Below are 23,609 nucleotides of genomic sequence, written 5' to 3' on the forward strand. Positions count from 1 at the left end.
GTGATCAGATTAGAATTTCCTCCATATTCACTTTGTTAAGAATAATGTCGTCCCTAACCACACTTAGGTTTCGTTCAGTTCGCCGATTTGAGTTGAGATGTTTACGTGAGAGTTTTTAACTGTAGCAGAAAAAGTTATACGTGACTTTTCATAAAAGTTTTTAATTGTAGTAAAATTAGAATTGAAAAAGGCATTAATTGTGTCAAAAAGTGAAGGTTGAAGACAAATGTATACTTAAGACTATATGTAGATAGAAGGCAATATATACTCAACATTTATATAACATGGTTCATTATTCACTCACTTATATAACATGGTTCATTATTCACTGACACGTTTTATTTTATTGTATTGGCGTTGTGAGCATTTGTGTAATGGGAGTGCTCAAATCTCAAATTTTCGTAATGATGTTTAGCATGAAACTAATCTCGACTTGAATTAGACACAATGACACAAATGATACTTGGGCTACATAACAGCCCTTTTCTCAACTAAGCCAAATAATCGTTCTACTAAAAAAAAAAAAAAAGTGCACCACAGATACGACGAGCCATTTTCTTTCCATTTCCACAGTGGTGCTCACCCACCCTGTGGCCCTTTCAGAAGTCAATTCCCAAGCTCCGGTGAGACTTGAGTCCACTCCAAAACCCATTTCTTTTCTCTCAATATCATCCAACACCCAAAAAAAAAAAAACCCAAAATTCTTGATTCTCCTTCTTGCAGACCAAAAATGGCCCTCACCACCACCACCATCTTCTTCTTGCTATTGATCTTCAGCAACAGTATCAGTTCATCATCATCATCTCCGATCATAGGGCTGGACACCTTCCTCTCCCACCAATCCCGCCTGGACCCACAAGCCACCAACGACTCCTTCCTCTCTCTCTCCTCCTCCCTCAAATCCTCCCTCTCTCTCTCCTCCTCCTCCCTCCTCTCTCACTCCGACAAGACCCACTCCCTGCTCTCCCTCTCCGTCTCCCTCTCCCTCCACGTACGCCTCGTCGGCGACTCCTTCCCCTCGTCCGCCTCCTCCCTCCTCTACTCCTTCCTCTCCGCCTCCCAACACTCCGACCACTTCCACGTCATCACCCCTTTCGACTCCCTCCTCCATCAGCTCGCCGTCAAGCACTCCCTCCACCTCGACGTCTCCCACTCCCCTTCCCTCGCCTCTCTACTCTCCAAAGCCCTCAAATCGGAGATCGACAAAACTCCCTCCAGTCTCCGATCGCCGCTTCTCTCCATCCCTTACTCCTCCGTCGATCAGATCATCCGTCAGGACTTCGAGAAGGAGAAGCCCGTCCATGGAGTTTACCTCTATTTCTTGAATTTAGGTCAACAGTCCAAGCCCTACGCTTATAGCTACGGCCATGGAGATTCTTCCCCTGCGTTTTCCAAGTGTTTGGGGAGCATCTGGACCGGGAAGGAGAGGTATATTTGGGTCGATTTGGGTGCCGGACCGGTCGATTACGGTCCTGCGATCTCCGGCGACGGAGTTCTTCCCAGAGGCGAGTTTCATCCCTTGGCGGCTCTTCATGGCCGGCCGAAATCGGATAAGGCTTTGCTTGCGGACTTGGCGTCCTTGGTCTGGAGCGCTTACCAGGTTCTTCTTGTTCCTTCTTTGAGAATTCCTGTGCCTTTTGAGAATTCCTTGATTGTTCAGCTTATACATGTTTACGGGACTGAGAATGGTGATCCGAGTGGGTTGGATTGGAAAGCTATAAAGAGGACGTTTATGGATGAGGTTAATGATAGTGGCTTGTTGTTGGCTGATCAGTCTTTGAGGTTTAAGACTTATAGAGTGAGTTATGCAGAGTGTCCGATTTGCTCGTTCGCCATTTCCCGGTCGACCAATTCCTATACGTCTAGGTTTCTCTTTGATAACTATACTATGATTGTGAATGAGTATTTGGACTCGAAGCGTTTGCATCGGATATTGTCGGATTCCGCAGACGAGTTCAGGAGGGTGGCGTCGATTCCTGAGGAGGATTTTGGAAGGGTTCTTCCAGTTTATGTGTTTGATTTGGACGTCCACTCAATCTTGTTGCTCGATCGGTATCACCAGTCTGTTGCTTTCAAAGACATGGTTATTGCAGTGAGGACAAAGAATACCCAAACTGTGAGTGATTATAGTTGCAATGGCCGCCATGTGTTTACGCAGACGAGAGAGCTTGAGCGTCAGCTTGTTGGTTCGATTCTGCAGAGCATGTGGGGAGTTTCGCCGACCCATATGTTATGGAGCCCTAGACACAATACTACTTTGGTGGATTACACATGGAGTATTGGGCAGACTCCTTTCGGTCCGTTCTCTGAGAGTTCGTCCTTGTCTTTCGTGCAGAAAGATGCTGCACGGAGAAATGTTCTTTTGACGTCGTTGAATTATAGCATAACAAGTGCCATTGATGTTCTTGAATCTATGGCTGCTCATGGTGGGGATAGAAAACTTCTGAAACATAATCAGCATGTTGAGTTCATACAAAGATGGAACTTGTTTAAGTACAAGCTGGATAAGGCAGTTTCTGCATTGTCTCGTTTGGATTTTGAGACGGCTTTGTATTACCTAAGGTCCTCTGATCATGATTTATATGGCATCCACTCCCTTGTCTATACTGCATCACAGGAATTGGAGGCGTCACTGGTTTGTTTCAAGGATCCGCCGTTTCCATGGGTTTCGGTTTCCATATCCGTGGGATTTTTCTTTGTTTTCTTTTATCTTTATGCAAAAAGAGACGAGCTTTTCAGAAATAAGAGAAAGCAATTTTGAAGCTGTTTTAGAGGAAATGAAGTTTGTATCGTTCGGAGACAATAGAACACCAGTATTTCTGTAAAAGAGCTAAACCTGAGGTCAGAAACTAGAATTCAGTTTGCTCAAATCTTTTCTTGATGTGAGCTGTTGCTTTGTCCTGTTAACCAATTGCGGCGTCTGGTCTTGATTTTTGCAAAGTGCATTCTGTCAACTTTTGTTTTTAATCATAGAATCTAAAACATGCAGTTTGGCGGAAGTTCAGCACTTATGTCTTTTTTTTTTTTTTGGTCAAATTTTCTTGCTAGACTGACTTATGCGTTAATAATATGTGTTTCGTGAAAAATGTTGATACTTTGATGATGAGATGTTTGCCTTGCAGCTGACTTTATTGGGCCAGAAAGAACTTTTCATTGTGTCACAGTCCACTTTTAGGGACATAAAATCCCAGTGATAGTCTCATAGTTCTACATCATGATTCCTAATAGAAATTTTAGGTGTTTCCTCCAGAAGAGAAGTAGTGTATTCAAATTCTATATCTTGAGAACTGAAGCCTTTGTGGGTGAAAGATTTTCCCTTTCTACTTTTTAGTATGATGAAATAGTTGTGTGCAGTGGGATGAACAATGCATATAGCTTTGGTTTTCAGCACGTGAATAATAAACATGGCTTCTCTCTTTGACGCTTACAATTGTTGATGCAGCTTAGTAGGTAGATTTTTGCTTTTACACATGAACATACTATAACCTGATTTCATTGTTCATCTTTCTTTTACTGGAGCATAGAGGGTTTTGTTTTGTTTTGTTCATCATTATAAGAATATAATCCAGGGATGCTAGGGACTTTCATGAGTGTGGATGGGCAACGTAAATATGCTGGTTCACACGCTTTAATTACTGAATTTACGCTCAAAACTTTTATCCTATTTGCATCCTTGAATTTTCTGTGCTTTACGGCCGATGCGCCATCAGTTATTAAGGTAGCAGTTTCTGTGCTTCAGGATACAAAAATACAGTGTTATACATTTTCTTGGGAACTGCCCAACAATACTCTTTTTCCTCTAGCGCTTGGGTGTTTCCGAACTGTTGTTTATGTGCCTGGAATGTTAAATACTTGAACCACTGTCAACTGAATGGCGTTAGGAGATTTGGTCCGTTGCAACTGACATGAACTTCTATAATAAATAAGTAAAGAATAACGCAGGGACACTAACTACGGCACTAGCTCTTATGTACTAACTGATATAGCATGTGAGTTTTTATTTTTATATTAATAGGTGTCTAAAACATTGTCACGTCAATAAATGATAAGAGATTTCATCTATTAATAAAAAAATAACAACTTATATGTCACATTAATTGGTACACAAGAGTTAAAATTTGAGTTGGTATTTCTAATATTACTCATAAATAAATAACTAGAAACCCAACTTTAATCTCGTCTGTTCACTAGTAAGTTGTAACTATTAATAAACAGATAATATGGTCAGTGAGAGATTAATTCAAACATTTTTTACATATTCGGTGGTCTCTGGAATTGCTGTTACAGCCGAAGGGCCAGGAGACAAAGTGTACCACCATATACCCTTTTTTTAGCACCAAAAAAAAAAATGAACAGACAATGTCTCAATCTGTCTTGGCAACCTTCTAAGGTATGAAGGAAAATCAACGAAAAATAACACTTTTTCATCTTACATACCTCCAAAAGAGTCTCGTTTTGTACGGTGCAAACGTGTATTTCGTTTGGATCTGATTACCTTGCAAATCTTTCCAATGTTGCAAAAAGCTTGTACAATTTAACTTGGACCATCAAAGTCCCCAATAATACTTTTGAATTGATGGACCAATTCTCTTATTTACTAGTAACAGAAATCATTACGCTTTTTTTTTTTCTTTTTTTTTTTTCAAATGAAATTCGTTGTTATTTTCACATCCCCAACTCGGGAGCTAATAGCTTGTAGTTTAAGGAAAACCACGTATTGCCTGGCTATTTTCATTCTCCTTGTAACAGTGACCACGACAGAATGGAGCTCTTTTCCTTCTTACACCTCTATGCCATCTCTGTTGGAGCTGCAGACGAATGGGATATCACTAATCCCATCAAAGAAGAATCCATCATACTGATCATCACTATCGCAACCAACCTGCGTCTGGTTATATGCGATCTCTTCACCGTCGGTTTCATCCTCTGAAACGTTTGAGTTCTTCTCCACCAGTTCTCTGAATACTGAAGACCGAAGTAGAAGACCGAGAGCAGTTGGAGAAGCTGACTTGGTGCAAATGCCAGGACTGCTTAGTAGAGGGGTTTTGCTTTGGAAGACTACTTCTGGCTTTGAGGGAAGGTACTTCAAGTCATTATCAGAGATCATGAAATTACTAGCATTACCAGTGTTCAAGAATGGGGATTGATCCTGATCTGTTGGTGCATAGTTTGTAATTGGTGGCACTGTTTGAGGCTCTGTTGCGACCTCCGATTCAAGACCACCGATCGGATTACCTGCTGCTTCTGGCTTTAACCATCTTATGTAAGTGCTCAAGTCAAAGTTGGTCACTGCATTGATGCCTCTGTACTCTATTGCTGCTATGTCATAAGCACGAGCTGCTTCCTCTTGGGTACCTTTGATTGATGAGATCAAACGTTAAGAAAAAGGAGGTTCTTACAGTAGTTTATGACTTATGCGCATATTTTTGAACCTTACATCTGGTCAAAATCGCACCAAAATGAAAAAAAAAAAAAAAGTATTTAAAACTAACATAATTTGTGATGGTTTAAAACATAAGCTTATCGTGGGGCTGTAAAAATATTGTAAGGAAAAATCCTTTATTATAATGACAAACAAGATTAAATGGTTCTTTGCTTGAAAAAAAAAAAAAAAAAAAGAAGAAGATTACATGTTGATCTAATTACTGTGGAGTTATAGACTGTGACTTACTGTAAGTGCCAAGGTAGAGGTATTTGTTTCCGAAAACTCTCCCTATTCTTGCTTCCCATCTACCATTATGATGGTGCCTGCATCACATAAATGTAAAATTGCAAACAATGTTTAGAGAACTATATTTCCATTAGTAATTCTTGATCAAGAATAAGACATTTGTGAGAGAATGTAAATCACCTTGCAACTCCCCTGTACTTGGATACACCTCTTGAAAAACCACTGCTCTTTCTGCAACACGTTAACAATTAACATTAATACACAAAAGTTGGCAAAATTAAGCTTGCTTAGTGCATTAAGATATTAGTCATACCTTCTTAAAGAGGCCAGATACTCTTCTTTTGTCACAGTTTGCATGATCTCAATCTCTTTCTCATAGTCTGATATCTGTAAACAACATCAAATGCATGTCAGACGAGATTAATGATTATGATGATGATCATCAAACCTTTTCAATGAATGCAAAAATAAAAAATAAAAAATAATAATAATAATGAAATAAAAGAAAAGCTTACATACCGGGAAATTGGTGAAAGTAGACGTGCCCCAATATTTGAGTGCAGCTAAATCATATGCTCTTGCTGCAGATTCTTCTTCATCATAAGCTCCTGAGAAACATGGACAAGAGTATATATGTGTCACTAGCCTCTACTTAAGATCAACAACTGAACATATATCCATAAACTTATTACTAAAAGACTTAGATCGACACTCACCAAGGTAAACTGCTCGCGCGCCGGGATAACCGATTCCAAAGCGCGATAGAAAAGGCAACGTAAAAGTTCCAACAAGTCTTCATTAGTCAGTTTCCAGTTGAGAAAACAAATAAACAGAAACAGTATTCTTTGTGGCAAAGGAAAATCAATAACCAAAAATCATGATATATTTATCTACCTTGTTTCCCTTTCTTCTTTTGAGTTACATTCCAAGAGAGCTTATCCCACAGGTGTGCTTCAAAGCGTCCAGTCCATCTATGTCTGTCGATTCAATTTGATTAATTAAGAAAATCGATTAAAATTAAAACAACTAAAAAACACGAACAATTTCACATTTAAACACACCTGCTAACACCGCGATATTTCGAACTTCTCTTCACAGTGGTGGCTGGGGAAGTTTGATAATCACCTTGCACTTGCTGTTGCTGTTGAGTCTCGTTAAAAGTACTATCATCACATTTTGTTGCAGTTAATGCAGTTTGATCTGATGATCTTCGTCGTCTCTTAATCACCTGAGCCTGATCACCATCCGCCTTGTAAAGTTGTCGTCTCCTAGTACTGCTCTCTTCATTCTTTACCTGCATCATCAATTCCATATCTTGTTTTCCTTTCTTTCTTTCTTTCTGAGTTTTCTTTCCTTTTTTTTGATCTTTCTTGTGCGGGTTTTCTTTCTTCTTTGGCTGCTTGACTTGGTGGAGCGTTGGAATAGTTATGTGTATATATATATATATAAGTATGACATGGTTTATGTGTACGTAATGTTGTTTTGTCTGTTTGTTGTGTTTTGTTTTTGTTTTCACAACTATTATTAAACTATAAAAAGACAAGAGGGACGATGTTTTCGAGTCAATATATAAGACAAATTTTTCATTAGCACCTAAAACTGCAAGTAGTTTCATGGTTTTTTTTTTTTGCTGTAATGTATAACGTTCTTAATTCACATGGCCGGCCAATTATGTTGTTGCTTGCTGCCTAAGTTTAAAAGGGCAGTATTAGGAAAATTTCAGTCAATGAATTTGGAATTATTAACCTCTTCAAGCGACATCTAACATACATTTAAAACAAGATTATCTCATCTAAATTATGGTGTCAAATACTACTAAATATTATTTTATAATTATTCTCATGTGAGTTATATCAGGCACTACTGAATATAATTATTGATCTGTATAAACGTAGTTAGCAATATCAATTTCTAATATTGCTCTTATGTGTGTGATTAATTGTCATTAGCTATTAATTTTCTTTTTTCTTTTTGGTTTTTAAAAAGCCATTATCTCTTAGTTAACTAGTAGCACAAGATTCAACTCCCCATGCGTGTGTTAAATGCATGTCAAACAAGCTTTTACTAATTCAACAATAAACACCAAAAAGAGTGCATACAATGACGGGATTGGAACAAATAAAGAACAAAATTAAACACACTACAGTAGCTTTGAATTTTAGTTATTAAAATAAGTCGTCAAGTTGCATGCAAAACAAACCATGTTTTTGGCAGAACCTGCATCATAATTCTACAGAAACTACCCTTCCCATGCACATTTCTTACTTGCTTGGACTCAAAGGGAAAAAGAATATATGAAAGTTTTGTCAACGAGCAGCAACACAACGCTAAAGATAGATATATATATATATATAAATATATATTAGTGGACTTGAGTGCATGTTTCTTAGAGTTCATCGCTATATTTTGGCTTGCTCTTTTACACAAATAACTGATTATTATTAATTAACATTTTCATGTTTTAATAATCATCTGTTCAGATTCCTGAGGTCGGGCTTGGAGTTTGTTCCCCACACGGCGCCCGATCACAAGACGATGTTCTCTATGAGAAATGAGAATATTCACAAATGTCATATCTTATTGTATTCTTTCTTGCATTTATTAATACATTTCTTGTGTTCAAAGTTGTTAATTAAGACAGCTCATGACCCCACTTGATTATCTGTGGTTTAAATTCCACTCATCTTTTTCCCCAACATAGGAGGGGATGGGAAAGTAAGAGAGACTGAAAAAGGACGCAACACAATAACAAAACACTAATTTGAAGTCACCCCCGAATTTTTGCCCCCTTTTATATAAACTTATATATTTATCGTTTATTCACACTATGAACATGAACTATTTTATTAGGTACTGAGTGCCTAATAAAATAGTTTACGGGTAAAGGGTCAAGCAAACAAAAGTAGGGGTGGCAATTTGTGTTGACGGGTTGTGTTCGTGTCGTGTTAACCCCCTCAGTTAACATGAATAGGTCTGACACGAACACGATTCGTTTATTAATCGTGTCGAAATACAAAATCCAAACACGGCCTGTATATTGGCGGATTGGCACGACATGACACGAATAACCCGTTTATTAAACAGGTCATAACCGTGTCGTGTCAACGCGTTGATTACCTGTCAACCCGTTTATAAAATGGGTGATAAATGGATTGTGTTAACCTATTTCTGAACCTATTTATAAAATATGTGATAAATGGGTCGTGTTAACCTATTTCTGAACCTATTTTTGAACATGTTTATAAAATAAGTAATAAAATTTGTGTTACCCAAATATGACACGTTTAATAAACGGGTTATGGTGGGTCAATTGCGAGTTGGCGGGTCAACATGAAAATGACATGTTATTTAATCGTGTTTTATGGGTTCGGCCTGATTTTGACCCGTACCTATTTATGATAAACTCAAACCTACTAATTTCGTACGGGTTTCGAGTCGTATCGTTAAGGGGCATAAATGCCGGTTAGTTAAAGAAAAAATAAAAGAGGGAGAAGCTTTAAAGTTAAGGATGAAGAAACAAAAATCTACTTTGTGGCAATTAAATGGAAATGCTTTGAAGGAAATCTCATGCTAACACTATTGGCTAATAGTTAGTTTGTGTTCTAGTAAAATTATTGGGTGAAATGCTGTTGATAAATGGTACGTACGGAGGTCGGGATAAACCAAATGATATTTTGTTAATCTTTATTACATATCATCGGAAACATAGAAAAAAGGAAAGAAAAAAAAATTAAATGTTTCAGAAAATATTTAATAAAACCATACATACATGTTGAGATAACCAAGGAGTTAATATGAAATCAATCTTCCAAAGTTTGTACACGACACGTAGTTTCTCTAAAATGTTTTAAATGATGTCGTTTATTCGTGGCATTGTGCTTCATCATGTCTTCTCCGAGTTGTAATTTGCATTCGAGATTATATCGTTTGTAGCATGTAATCATTTGTGTATGAAAAATCATTTTTCATTGCGTCGTTTTCTAATAATTTAGCTTGTATACATATCGTCCTTGTATTATATCGATTCGCATCATTCGTTATACGACAAGTTAATTTTATGTTTGTCTTCTCCCAAGTCCCAACTATGTAGTTTATCTACTATGTTTCTTCAATGATAGGGCATGTTCTTTTGTCCAAAAAACTCAAAAAAAAAAAACAACTCGAATTTTAACTTTATTCAAGTTCACGTTCTTTTAAGTTTTAATTTTATTCAACTTTACTCAATTTTATTCAAGTTACAACTTCAACTCAAGTTATAACTCAAATTTAACTTAAAAACTACACTCAAGTTACACTCCAAAAGAATAACCCCTGTTTTCCAACTACATTTGTATACAACGCTTGTCATTTAGAAAAAAAAAAAAAAAGACATTAAAAAACAAGCTATCATAATTGCAGGTTAAGTCACTTAAAACTTTGCAAGAGATGTCATTTTCGTATGATGTCGTTCATCAAAAGTGTAGGGCTCGTTTAATTCGCTGATTCGAGTTGAGATGTGACTTTATGTGAGAGCTTTTTACTGTGATAAAAAAGTTATATGTAACTATTTTTTAGAACTTTTTACTGTAGAAAAACTCGAATTCTAAACTTAAATTGATAAAATGAACGAACCGTAATCTATATATGTACTTTTTCAACTTTGTCATGCAAGCATATGTTGTTCCTCATTGCCACAGACGCCTTGTCGTTTCCTATTAGATGTATCAACAACAATGTAATTCAATCTAAATTCAAAATTCTTATAAAACTGATACATTTAATAAATTATAAACAAAAAATAAGTTGAGATCATATCAGATTATAAAAGTTTTCTTTCAAAACAAACAAAATTATAACGAAACGTATATGGATAACAATAATAAGATATTAATGCATATTAGGTATAAATAGTATGTATAACTATTTATTAGGTATAAATAGTATGTATAATTATTTTCTAAAGTATATATCGGAATGGTTGAGAGTCTCCTCTCGTTTCCTTTTCACCTTGAATCAAGAAGAAGAGGTTGTCTTTATCCTCGAGCGGGTCCATATGGGGTTGTACCATGGGGAAAAAATCCATCCATTGTTGTGTTATACGACATGTCGTTTTTAATGTATCGATTATATGATGATCTTTGATTTCATATCTAAAGCTGTCGTTTGCGAGATCAAAATGTGTTTGCCTTTATACGACATGTTTTGTTTTCCCAAAAGTGATGTGCATACCAAGAGTTATTACCAAGGCCCACCAAGGCCCAAGCCACGTTCCCCAATTACGTCAGTGAGCGTCCCTCGTAAGCGACGGTCTGACACGTGGCCACCTCTCATCCAGTCTATTTTTTATTCGGCTATTTTGCATGCACACCGTTTCAACTTTCCGAGTTTGGTAATTTCGTGATTTAAAAGTTATTTTTTGGAATGAAACTCAGACAAAATTTAAATTTGAGTTATAATTTTATTTAAATTTATATTTTTTTATAAAATTTGAGTTTAAATTTGAATTTGGGGTTAAATTTGAGTTCAAGTTTTTCCTTTAACTCGAATTCATAAACTCGAACTTAAGTTAATGAATAATATTTTTTCTATTCTTAAAAATATCATAACTTTTTCATTTTAATTTTGATTGAGATGATTTTTTTTCTATGCATTCACAACGAAAAGATGAATAAAATCTCACACATATACCCTATTAAAGTTTTTCATTACCATTGAGTTTTTATTAAAATACTATCTAAATATAAATTTAAATTTTAACCCACCCAAACACAAACTCAAAAAGATTTTCAATTCAAATCATAACTCAAATGTGCATATCCAAACACAAACTCAAGTTACAACTTCAACTCAAATTATAACTCAAGATCATCACTCGAGTCACCCTAACTCAAAAATGCAAAAGAACAACCTCTTAATTTTTTTGATAACTTACTTCTTAAAATTTAAAATTTGTTACAATATTAATCAAATTGAAAATGAATTTAAAAATTTAAATGATATTTTTTATGTAAATATTTAATAAAAATAATTAATATTTTTTTGTATCGAATTGATCTTTATGTACACGTCACGATTGAAATTTTTTTGAAACTGGGAGTTAACAGTTTTAGGAGAAAAATTGGGGGCCACTAATTAAGGTTGTTTGGTTGCTACATTTATACCATGATTTGAATCATAGTTCGTTGTTTGATACAGTATTTTCTCTCATAAAAAATACACGTAAATCGAGAATAGTTCTGAATCATGATTCTGAATTTATGAACCAAACGTCCACGATCATTCATAATGTATAAAGGGTTCAATTCGATGTAAAAAGATAAAAAAAAAATTTATTAAACACTCACGTAAAAATTACTGTTTAAAATTTTAATTTTATTTTAAATTTAATTAATAATGTAATAAATTTTAAAGTTTAAGGTATGAATTGTTAAGAAAAAAATTTAGGCCTCGTTCGTTTCGCTGATTCGAGTTTAGAATTCGAGTTTTGCTACAGTAAAAAGCTCTCACAAATAATCACATCTAATTTTTTGCTACAGTAAAAAGCTCTCACATACAATTATATCTTAACTCAAATTCTAAACTCGAATCATCGAAACGAACGAGGCCTAAAGATATCAATTTGCAAAACTGAAGTTGAGAGGGTATTCATGTAAAAAAAACAAAACAAAAAAAAAAAGCCTTTTTCTTCCCGTAGAGTGGAGACGCTCGCACCGGATCGTTTTCCCAATTCGCGCGCATTAGTCTTGGTGCGCAGTGCGCACCGCCTCCATACTCTATAAATAAAAGGCTCCCCCTCATTTCCTTGCTTATTTATTTATTTTTTTTTCGGACACTTGTTCTCTCTTCTCTGTCGCAGTGTTTGCAGAGATTTCTTCTGGTTTCGATTCTCTGAGCCATGACAGACGGCCATCTCTTCAACAACATCTCTATCGGAGGCCGCGGAGGCACTGTGAGTTCTTTCTCTTCTTCTCCTTTCCTCATATTACTTGGTTTCGAGCTTTTTCTGTTTTACTATGGAGTTTTTGTTCTTCGATTTATTTTCATTTCTCGGTGTAATTTGAAACCCTAGTTTGTTTCGAAATTCTAATTTTTGTCTCCTATGGAACCATTGATGGTCTCGCCGAGTTTGGCTGTGGTGAAATTTGGTGTCGATTTTGAGAGTTGGGGTAGTTCCGTTGTTATGGTTGAGTTTTTCTTTTTCTTTTATGGTTTTGAAACCCTAATTATTGGAGTATATGAAGGGGTTCTTCTCTTCTGGAACTGCATTCGAATTTGGTGTGTTTGATGGCGACGAACTTATTAGGATTTGGGAAAGGGGATTACAATTAGTCTCCGTGGTTGCTCTAGGTTCGACTTCTTGAAACCCTAACCCATTTCATCAACGCAATCTTTGGGTTTTCAAACTACCCATGAGTTTTGTTTAGTTATGAACGTCTGCTAGGTATTTTTGATAAGGGACTCTGTGTCTTTTCCATTAAATCCCTCGTATGGCCCTTATCCATGTATATTCAGTTGGTGCTAATCATTTTGTAGAATAAGTTCCCCAAAAAAAAAAAAGGAAAATTTTCTGCACTAAGTAGGAGGAGGGAGGGTAAGCGTGATTTGGAAGCTTTCAATAGAGTCTGAGACTTCATATATGTAATACCCGTGAAAATCCAATGGCGATGCATTGTCTACAGTTCGTTGGTATCCCCACAATGCAGATTTTTGTGTCCTCATTTGGGGAGCTAGTTGTACGAAAAGTCTAATACCCCCTATGGTTTTCACCTTTTGCATTTCTTCGTCTCAAATATAAAGTCTGATTCCTTGAATGATGATTCATGATTCAATACTATTTTTGCAACTTTATTTGATACAGGTCTATGTAGTTGCCGATGATAGATCTTGTAGTCTTGTTATTTGCATTTCTTAACGACTCCCAGGCCTATGATTTTGTTAGACTTCGGATGTATTGCTGAAATTCTCTAGTGAGAACTTTTTCTTTGTATGTTATAGTAATTATTGCTGATAAATGGCAACGTAGAGCCTGATTGTTGTTTCCTTTTTTTCGCATTCTAACTTCATGATAGAATGTTTTGTGGCACTGATTAAACCCATGACTTGCATTTCATATGGTTAGGTTGTAGCATCATTTTAAGCAAGAAGGTATACAATTATTTTTTTCCCCATCTAATGCACTCTATGTGACAGAATCCTGGGCAGCTTAAAATATTTTCTGGAGGGATTTTGTGGAAGAAACAAGGAGGTGGTAAAGCAATTGAAGTTGATAAGGCTGACATCGTGGGGGTAACATGGATGAAGGTCCCGAGAACAAATCAACTTGGGGTTCGGATCAAAGATGGTTTGTACTACAAGTTTACTGGGTTTCGTGACCAGGTTAGTATTCCTTTATCTCTAACTCTCATGATTGTATGTCCATTACTGAAAAGGTGACCTACTTTGGACATTAGAATTTTAGTTTTGTTACTTGGCAATCAAGATGAAATATGAGTTTACTTGTAGGCACTTGTTGTTAGTGTCCTGGGAAACTCAAGTGCTCTTGCTCACAAGTTTCTGCCTTTATAGTAAAAGTTGTTTTGCTGTTCAGTTGTATGATGGCTATCAATGGAAGCTTTGATTATAATATTGCAAACACTCCCTTTGAATTCATGGTCTTATTGCAAAAGGTCTCTAACCTTAACCTTTTCTCCTATAATTACTTTGTAGGATGTCTCTAGTTTGTCCACCTATTTCCAAAATACTTGTGGGATTACTCCAGAGGAGAAGCAACTCTCTGTAAGCGGCCGTAACTGGGGAGAAGTTGATTTAAATGGTAATGCTCTCTTTTCATTTAAGTTACTGAATACAAATGGCATTTATCTGGTTTTTTCTTTTTGTTCATGATCCATTAGTAGCAATGCAAAGTTGCTTCATGAGAAAGACTAAATGTGATTAGCAGAACGGTGACGATTATAATGATGTAAAGATTGTGGGGTTATTTTTTATTTTTTATTTTTTTAATGACTGCCTCTAATACGATATTGGCTCTGGTAAAGGGGACTGAAAATAGGAGTTATATAGTGAGAAGAACCTGAATGGGATTGTTCTGGTTTCTCTCTCTCTTCCTTTTTTTCTTATTTTTATGTTAAAGTCTTACACTGGTTTTGCAGGGAATATGCTTACATTTTTGGCTGGTTCCAAGCAAGCATTTGAGGTATCTTTGGCAGATGTATCGCAAACACAACTTCAGGGAAAAAATGATGTCATCTTGGAGTTTCATGTGGATGATACAACTGGAGCCAACGAGGTTGGTTAGTTAGGTTCTGTTCTTTAACAATGATCTTAAGCAGCCTTTTTATAATCAATACTTGTGTCATACCTATCAAGGCCCCTTTATGCTAACATAATCTCTGATTAGAAAAGGATATTAGATTATCTGGTAACATACTTTAAGTTTAGATTATTTCTTGAGTATTTCTATCTTCTTTATGACAGAAAGATTCGTTGATGGAGATAAGTTTTCACATTCCCAACTCCAACACTCAATTTGTTGGTGATGAAAGCCGTCCTCCTGCCCAGGTTAGTTTATTACTAGCTGCTTGATGGAAATTTTGAGACATTGATTTGTGATATTATGCTATTATGCTGATCTATTTCCAATCGACTATTGGTAGGTTTTTCGTGACAAAATTATGTCGATGGCAGATGTTGGTGCCGGAGGTGAAGAAGCTGTTGTTACTTTTGAGGGTATTGCTATCCTTACGCCAAGGTAGATCTGCTGAAAATTGAAAACACAAATTTTTTTTTTTTTTTTTTGACGCGCATGTTAATAGGCACACAGGCACCTACAATTGATACAATCAAATTATCAATGCTTAAGCAAGTGCTTACTATATATACAGGGGGCGCTACAGTGTGGAACTTCATCTTTCATTCTTGAGGCTACAAGGACAGGCTAATGATTTCAAAATTCAGTACAGTAGTGTTGTTCGCCTGTTTTTACTTCCCAAGGTCTTCTATTCTTGCTCAGCGCACAAATTTTATGTAGATGCTAATGAAGTGTTCATGCACACTATCCAGTTCTTCGTGCATGTTTATCATTATTAATCTATTAGTCTCTGCCTCTCTGGTTGTCTCTGATGAGCAGGCTGGTTAATGTGATCTTAATTAACAAAGTAACACTATCTTGTTCTTTATGCAGTATAACCAGCCACATACCTTTGTTGTTGTTACTCTAGATCCTCCTATCCGTAAAGGCCAAACTTTGTATCCACATGTTGTATTGCAGGTACTTTTATTTCATTGTTTTCATAATCACAATTTGGTTATTTTTCTCTGTTCTATTAACTTTGGTGGTTTATTATTCTTGCTTGACTGACTTGTTCTTTTCCTGTTATTTATAGTTTGAAACTGACTACATAATCCAGAGCGATCTGTCAATAAGTGAAGATCTGTTGAGCACCAAATATAAGGACAAGTTAGAACCATCTTATAAGGTAGGAGGTTCTTTATTTTTTTCTATTAATTTACAAATGGGTTGTTTTGTTTGGCTTATTAGGGGAATATATATACCATTTTTGGGGGGTTGTTTCTGATGTGAGGAACTTGACCTGACATTAATATATTTGAACACACAGGGACTTATTCATGAGGTGTTCACCACAATATTGCGTGGTTTATCCAGTGCTAAAGTTACTAAACCAGGAAAATTCCGTAGTTGTCAGGATGGATATGCAGTGAAATCATCACTGAAAGCTGAAGATGGGGTCCTGTATCCCCTTGAAAAGAGCTTCTTTTTTCTGCCTAAACCTCCCACCCTTATTCTTCATGAGGAGGTATATTCTCTAAATATGTCTTTTCTTATGATCCTGTTATGCTGTTGACCTACTATGCTCGCTCTGGAGACTAACTGGAGGCTGACATCTTTTGGTTGTCTTAGATTGACTATGTGGAATTTCAGAGGCATGCTGCTGGTGGCTCAAATATGCATTACTTTGATCTTCTTATCAGACTTAAAACTGAGCAAGAGCATCTTTTCCGAAATATTCAGAGGAACGAGTACCATAATCTTTTTGACTTCATCAGGTCAGTGTGAGCTTCTCATCTCATTACATAGAGGCAATTATTGAGGTTTGCTAATTTAATTTCACCTGGTGACTATCATGCAGTGGAAAAGGTTTGAAAATTATGAATTTGGGAGATCTCAAGACTACAGAGGGCGTTGCATCTGTTCTTCAAGATGAGGATGATGATGCCGTTGATCCGCATCTTGTTCGTGTTAAGAATGAAGCTGGTGGAGATGAGAGTGACGAAGAGGTGGTTTTTTGTATTTTTTTTTTCTTTTCTCAAGTGTGGACATGCCATTTGATTGTAGTTAAAAAGCATAGTTGTTGAGTTCATTGAGCTATGTCATTGAGGGCCAAAACTTTTGCTAGAATTTGTACTTCACTTGCTACTTTTGAAAACATGGCTCTTGAGACTAACATGTAATTTTACACCTAGGTAGAACTTCCTTTTATTTTGTTTGGAGGGAAAAAAGAGGTCCGAGTATGCAAAGGTAGTTTTATCAAGAAAACTAACACATAGTTGAAGTTTTCATGACAGTTATCCTACTCATGTTTCTCCTCAAGGAGGCAGAGCTTGGATTGTCATTTGCTATTAGGGCTATTTTAAGAAAAGTACATATCAAATCTTGAGAAATATCTCACACATGCACATTCCCTATTCAAGGGCAGAGAGATTCTGCTTGTTTTGACCCCTATCTATTCCACTTCTCTTCCTCTCTGATCAATTATACACTAGTTTGATATCCTACATGTGCATCTGAGTCTTCACTTACCATGCATGTATGCGTCTCTGTCCCCACTGTCTGTGTCTTTTGATGTGCTAGTCCACTCATTGTTCCGACATGATGATCCTTACAGGATGAAGATTTTGTTGTCGACAAGGACGATGAAGGTTCCCCGACTGATGATTCTGGGGAGGAAGAATCCGATGCCAGTGAAAGTGGAGAAGAAAAAGAGGCAAGGCATCTTGTTCTTATCATTTGCATTATGTTTAAGAAGGTTCCCTTGAAAACCTCTGTTTTCTATTTAACTGAATGGCCATTTTCAGAAGCCTGCCAAAAAGGATTCCAAAAAAGAACCAACCGCTTCCAAGGCATCTTCTTCCAAGAAGAAATCTAAAGATGGAGATGAAGATGGTGGTTCAAAGAAGAAAAAACAGAAAAAGAAAAAGGATCCCAACGCCCCAAAAAGAGCTATGTCTGGTTTCATGTTCTTCTCACAAATGGATAGGGAGGTGGGCTTCTTTTCTACATTTATGTCTCCCTATATATATTGCATCAAGTATTGGATGCATATTCGTCCGTGTCAACTATATATGGTCCCTCATTTTGGTCTGAACCTTAGCCAGCCTGATTTGACCACATGCCCTCTGTGCTTTTTGAATGCATGAGTGGCGATGTCGATCCCACGAGACATGTATTTACCTTTAGCAAACATGCATAAAGCTATTTCAACGAAAATCAGAATTTCCACGTTGTGAGAAACTTTGTCCCTGTTCGTGGGAACAGATTGGTTACTGACGGTATAATCTGTTGGCCACAGAATGTGAAGAAGAGTAATCCTGGAATTTCATTCACAGAAGTGGGAAGAGTCCTCGGAGATAAATGGAAAAAGATGTCAGGTATGCATAATTTCGGTTAGTTTCGTCTTTCCACAAAATCGTCCCAAGAGTCACAGTGACATCTCCTGTTTATGGTGGGCCATCAATTTATGTGGGGTCCTCACCAATGCATTAGTCGCTGGATTCCTCCAATAGTGGAGAAGATTGCCGCAATCTTTTTGTCAATTACAGCTTACATTGTTTGGTTGTCACATCACAACTCGCAAGACTGATTTTTTTTCCCTTTTTTTTTTTTTTGGCCCTTTTCTCTTTGCGCAGTGGAGGAGAAAGAGCCCTATGAAGCTAAGGCTCAACAAGATAAAAAACGCTACAAGGAGGAAATTAGTGGTTACAAGAAACCCACAACCAATCAGAGTATGGACTCGGGGAATGAATCGGATAGCGAATAGAATCATAGCAGAAAGGAAATTCCTCGAGCTTTTTGTTCAAGTGTCATCTCTCACCGTCTCTCATCTCTAGGGTTTTCTTTTTTGGGGTTAGATTTTTGCAAATTCCTCGAGCTTTTTGTTCAAGTGTCATCTCACCGTCTCTCATCTCTAGGGTTTTCTTTTTTGGGGTTAGATTTTTGATGATGTATTACTGTTTATGAACAATTTTTCGGTGAGTACTAAAGATTGGTTAGCTAATTAAGGCGATTGGGTCTCTTTCTTCCGCATTTTCAATTGTCGCTTAAGTAAGTTTTATGAAAGATAGCTTGTGCTTCTGCTGTCGTTTTTGGGGATAGGCTTGAAGAAATGAAAGGTAGACGGCGGCCAAATCGTGTATAAGATTCTAATCAAACATGCAGTGGGATTATATTGCTACGAAGCTACTGTTGCAGAACGAATTCAGAATAAAAATGAGACAGATAATGAGAATGTGTTTCGCTATGCGATATTGAATTGGCGATCTGATAAACATACTTAAAATCTACGGATAGATCGATCATAAGCAAAAGTAGAACGCACATAAAACCTATCGACCATAAAGTGAGGTTCACTTATGGTCATGACCATGGTGATACACCATGTTTTTACCGCCAAGTGGCGTTCCACTTTTTCTCTTTGTTTTTAGCACCCTTGAAATTTTTGGATAATTCTCCTGTGCAGCTTTATTCACGTTCGTTGGTAAACTAAATCTGTAATGTCTAACAGAAGAAGAAGAAGAAAGAAAAAAGAAAAAAACGTTGGAAATTTGTTTGATAGGGGATCTGGATGTGATACCAACAGAGCGAAATTGAAGTATCGTAAAGCTGTTAACAAACTATGCTTGAAACAAATCTTGGGTCCTAATTAGTAGTGACAACATTAAACCTTGACGGTTTGATTCTTGCATTTTGGCCTCCACCTGAGAGACTTCACGGGAAAACAGGTGCTTTAGGTGCCCAATATGTTAGCACGTCTGATATCTCTAGCATACTTTTAACAAGTCACGATTTTGCTGATTTTGTATTCTTACGGAATAGTAAAAACGAATTAATATTCAACAGTCTGTCAAAACCTCCTCTTAAAACATACCAAAATCCAAATGTTGCTCATTTTTCCTCTTCATTCTCAACTAATGAATGAAATACAAAACAAACGCAGACATTAAGAGAAAAAGAATAAAAATAAATAAAAATAAAAAATAAATCTTGCTCAATCCTTCCCATCCTCCTTCAGTACATACCCAAGAAAAGCCCTTAGAAGCATGCACCTTTCTCCACCTAGCTTTTAATCAATTAAATGTTAGTTATGTTCTAGCATTTCTTGCCAGCATAACAGTTAAGGGCACCGGCAAAGCGTGTAAGCCTAGTGACAAACGTCCCAGGCTTGGCCTTGATCATGTCGTGCCTGGTAAATGGCCTCTTCTTGCTTCGATTTCCTGACTGAACAAAGAAGGCACCGTTCATCATTAGATCTCCCTCTGACCTCCATGTCCATCTCTTCCACTCCCACTCGGCCGCATAATCTCTCTTCGTTACCTATACAGACACAACCATACACAAATACATAAACACATTGGGCGCGTTTAGAACTCGTTCTAAAATGATTTTATTTTTTGTATGAAAATGAAAATAAAAATGTTTTCAATCTCAGACAGAAATCATTTTTAAAAATGCGTTTGGTAGTTTTATCAAGAGATTATTTTCAGTATAGAAAAACTCATTAATGTCTCTCTCTCTCTCTCTTCGAGAGAGGAGAAAATGAAAACAAAAAATGAAAAACGATTAAAAGTCGTTTTTCATATCTCTAATTTTATACTAAACTAAAAAATCGTTTTCATTTTCATTTTTTATCTTTATTGCGCCAAACGCCGTTTTAGAAACGTTTTTATTTTTTCTTTCTCAAAAAATATGAAATAAAAACGAGATTAATTCTAAACACAGCTAATATATTATATGTAATATATCTATATATATAGATATAGTTTATAGTATATATAAGGACCTGCTTAGCAGCATTGTTGGGAGGGGCAATGAAGCGGTTGCCCTGGCTAATAATGGTGGGGTGTGAGCTTCCACCAATGGCGTACATTAGCCAGTGAGTGTAGTCGTTGTTGACGACATGGAAGAAACCCCATCTGCATCTTGGCATCCTCTGCACCAGTCCTCTTCCGAAGTGGTTGAACGCTACAGTCACTTGCATAATCTTGTCCCCTTCAAAGCTGTCGCTTGCACCAAATAGCATCACCTACATGCAATATTATTGTATAATTAGGCCCGTTCCTAAAAATAAGAAAACAAAAAAATAGGGCCATATTTACGTATACGTATAAAGTGTCATTTTTTGTCCAACGATTCAAATACTAAATGACGGGGCATGAATATACTACTTTTAAGGTAAAGCAATACTAAGAGGCAACGGTGGTGTTTAACATCTATAAATTATTTTATTAGTTGTGATCAATGGTAGAGTTGAGTGATGTTAAACTGAGGGTATCCCACTCAATTTTTAATTTTTGGCTCTATTTTTTTTTTTTTAATAAAAGTTTTAGTAAAAGTTTCGGTTCTGCCCCACTATATGTGTGTATATATATATATATATTTAATCGCGTCACAATTGATAATTAGAATACATCATTGAGCCCCAATTATAATTATGCCTACAATTAAAAAATATAACATTTCCATGAATAAAAATATCTCTAATTAAAGATTCATAATGTCCCTACTAAAAAATATATAGTAACGATAATGCTTCCAGGATTTTTTTTGTTTTTTTTTTTGTTTTAAAGGTAATTAGCTAGTACTTACATCGTTGTGGTGGGTAAAGTGGCAATTGGAAATGGTGATGGCAGTAGAGCCTTGAATGGCGTCGATGAGGCCGTCCTGGCAATTGGACATGGAAATGTGGTCCAACCAAATGTTGGTGGAACCAAAGATTGAAATCCCATCTCCATCAGCAGGCGTCCTAAACCCAAAGTGATCCACCGAGTCCCTAATCATGCCACCTCCGCTGGCCACAATGTCATGAATGTGGAGCCCATGGATGATGACATTCCGGGCGAACTGAATGGTAATGCCGGCGCCATTCGCAATGTGGATGTTAGCCCCGCGGGCGTCGATGGTCTTGTGGCTGGTGATCAGCAGCTCCTGCGACAGCCTGATGATCATGCTGTGGGCGAAAATGATCCACAGCGGCTGCTTCTGGATCACCGCGTGCCGCAGAGTCCCCGGCCTAGGGTTCTGCACGTCGTTGTCCGAAGGGTCGGTGACGACGTAGTACCGCCCCGACCTCCCTCCGGTGGTCTTCCGGCCGAAGCCGAGGACACATCTAGCGAGGCGCTTTCGGTTGCTGGCCCAGTTGCTGCGGCACCGCCAGCACCTGTCGATTGGGTTTGTGGCCGCGCAGGGTCCTGAGTACCTCCTTAGCTCCCTCCTAGTGCTGTTCGACCCGTCTATCACCCTGCAGCCAAGCATAAAAGTATTTGTAATCAATTAGTGATGGAAAAGAAATGCAAAATGGAGGAATAATCAACAAGTTAAAAAATGTAACCCAAACTCTACAATAGTGCTTGTATCAATATTAGAAAAATGTTTGAGAATTGCATATATTAAACACCACATCTAATAAAGGGCGCATTATATGTAGATTTTATGTTGTGGGACGCACGCTTTATTAGTGCATAGTGTTCTGTCATTATTTTAAAAATGAAAATAAGTTTATCATCATTTAAAGATTGTTAGTTTCTAGCCCCACAGAATTAATAGAAGATGACTCTTTATTATGATATTAATATTTTATTAGTTTATGGTGTTCAGTACCATTAGTATCACCTAGCATTGTTCTAAAAATAAAAAATGAGCAGATCATCGCAAAAAGATTGTGAAAATTAAAGGAGTTGGAATTTACGAACTTGTCGACTTCCTCGTTGAAGCTGTCTGTAACTTCTTCAGGGTTAGGGTCATAGGCCTCGAGAGCGGCCTTGTGGGCTTCTTCAGCTCGCTGCTGCCATGACTCGTCGAAGTCGCCGATATTGGCCTGCAGGCTTGGAATTAGCACCACAAAACCAATCAAAAAAACCAAGCCTAGCTTTGTTGTTCCCACCATTGCTTTTTATTAATCTTCCTGATTTTTTATTTTTATTTTTTTAATTTTGATGTATGTGGCTAAGGTCCTGTATCAAACTCTTGATACAATGGGGAATTAGACCTTGCCTGACCAAAAAGTTGGAACCTGCATATGGGCTAAATATATACAATGCCGGCTCAAGGGTGAGGCTGTTAAGGCAACTGCCTAAGGCCTCCCTTAAATCAAGGCCTCTATTATTAGAATTATTAACTAATTATCTTTACACCTCAAAATATTAAACATACATTAATTAATTTTCTTTTCTTAAAAAAAAAAGAATCTTATTCCGTCAAGGCCCCTATTGTTAGATTATGGTTACCATCCAGGTTATTGTGAGACCTATATTAAGGATCATTCTCTTTACAGGTACATTTTGTTGTCGACTGGGGTTTTTTTTTTTTTTTTTTTTTTTTTTTTTTTTTTTGGTGTTTTTTTTTTTTTTTTTTTTGTCGTGGACTATTTTACACCATTTAAATTTACACTACCATAATTTGTTAATGGTGAAGTAGACAGGCATTCTTAAAAGTTAAAAGTGTCTAATATAAAAAAGCTATAAATGAGCATCATAGCTGATCGGAAACACATGTAAACGCTGGAGCGGGGGAAAAAAGGAATAAAAAAAAATAATTAGCATAATTAGTTGTTAATTCTTCCCTTTTATCTTATTGGTTTGGTTAATAAAATAAGTAAAGACAAGTGATTTTTCTCTAAAAAAAATTAATCAAGAAGTAAAAGAAAGAGAAAAGGGTTTTCAAAGGAGG

At 36.8% G+C, this 23,609-nt stretch overlaps 5 protein-coding genes across 5 annotated transcripts; 2 read left to right on the forward strand and 3 right to left on the reverse strand.

The window, feature by feature from the left end:
- Positions 1-485: 485 nt before the first annotated feature.
- On the forward strand, positions 486-3,004 carry LOC21385531. Its single transcript, XM_010113788.2, has one exon. The coding sequence runs from the start codon at positions 731-733 to the stop codon at positions 2,759-2,761; it is 2,031 nt and encodes a 676-aa protein (XP_010112090.1). The 5' UTR covers positions 486-730; the 3' UTR covers positions 2,762-3,004.
- Positions 3,005-4,477: 1,473 nt separating this feature from the next.
- Positions 4,478-5,422, reverse strand: LOC112094578. Its single transcript, XM_024175868.1, has 2 exons — positions 5,413-5,422; positions 4,478-5,355 (listed from the first exon to the last, which is right to left on the reverse strand). Exons 1-2 carry the CDS (start codon positions 5,420-5,422, stop codon positions 4,781-4,783), a joined length of 585 nt encoding a protein of 194 aa, XP_024031636.1. The 3' UTR covers positions 4,478-4,780.
- Positions 5,423-5,642: 220 nt separating this feature from the next.
- Positions 5,643-6,990, reverse strand: LOC21385532 (ethylene-responsive transcription factor WRI1). The gene is made up of 7 exons (XM_024175872.1): positions 6,733-6,990; positions 6,566-6,648; positions 6,388-6,396; positions 6,191-6,279; positions 5,985-6,058; positions 5,852-5,902; positions 5,643-5,748 (listed from the first exon to the last, which is right to left on the reverse strand). Exons 1-7 carry the CDS (start codon positions 6,981-6,983, stop codon positions 5,643-5,645), a joined length of 663 nt encoding a protein of 220 aa, XP_024031640.1. The 5' UTR covers positions 6,984-6,990.
- Positions 6,991-12,486: 5,496 nt separating this feature from the next.
- On the forward strand, positions 12,487-18,797 carry LOC21385533 (FACT complex subunit SSRP1). Its single transcript, XM_024175869.1, has 16 exons — positions 12,487-12,599; positions 13,841-14,026; positions 14,357-14,462; positions 14,800-14,936; positions 15,125-15,208; positions 15,304-15,398; positions 15,532-15,640; positions 15,831-15,917; positions 16,033-16,125; positions 16,267-16,464; positions 16,569-16,714; positions 16,798-16,945; positions 17,554-17,652; positions 17,744-17,929; positions 18,238-18,316; positions 18,575-18,797. Exons 1-16 carry the CDS (start codon positions 12,546-12,548, stop codon positions 18,703-18,705), a joined length of 1,938 nt encoding a protein of 645 aa, XP_024031637.1. The 5' UTR covers positions 12,487-12,545; the 3' UTR covers positions 18,706-18,797.
- A 1,115-nt stretch (positions 18,798-19,912) lies between these two features.
- On the reverse strand, positions 19,913-22,840 carry LOC21385534 (probable pectate lyase 19). The gene is made up of 4 exons (XM_010113791.2): positions 22,634-22,840; positions 21,531-22,182; positions 20,725-20,967; positions 19,913-20,258 (listed from the first exon to the last, which is right to left on the reverse strand). Exons 1-4 carry the CDS (start codon positions 22,825-22,827, stop codon positions 20,034-20,036), a joined length of 1,314 nt encoding a protein of 437 aa, XP_010112093.1. The 5' UTR covers positions 22,828-22,840; the 3' UTR covers positions 19,913-20,033.
- Positions 22,841-23,609: the final 769 nt, after the last annotated feature.

The sequence above is a fragment of the Morus notabilis genome, unplaced genomic scaffold, assembly GCF_000414095.1.
Source record: "Morus notabilis unplaced genomic scaffold, ASM41409v2 Scaffold2080, whole genome shotgun sequence".
Lineage (NCBI taxonomy): Eukaryota > Viridiplantae > Streptophyta > Magnoliopsida > Rosales > Moraceae > Morus > Morus notabilis.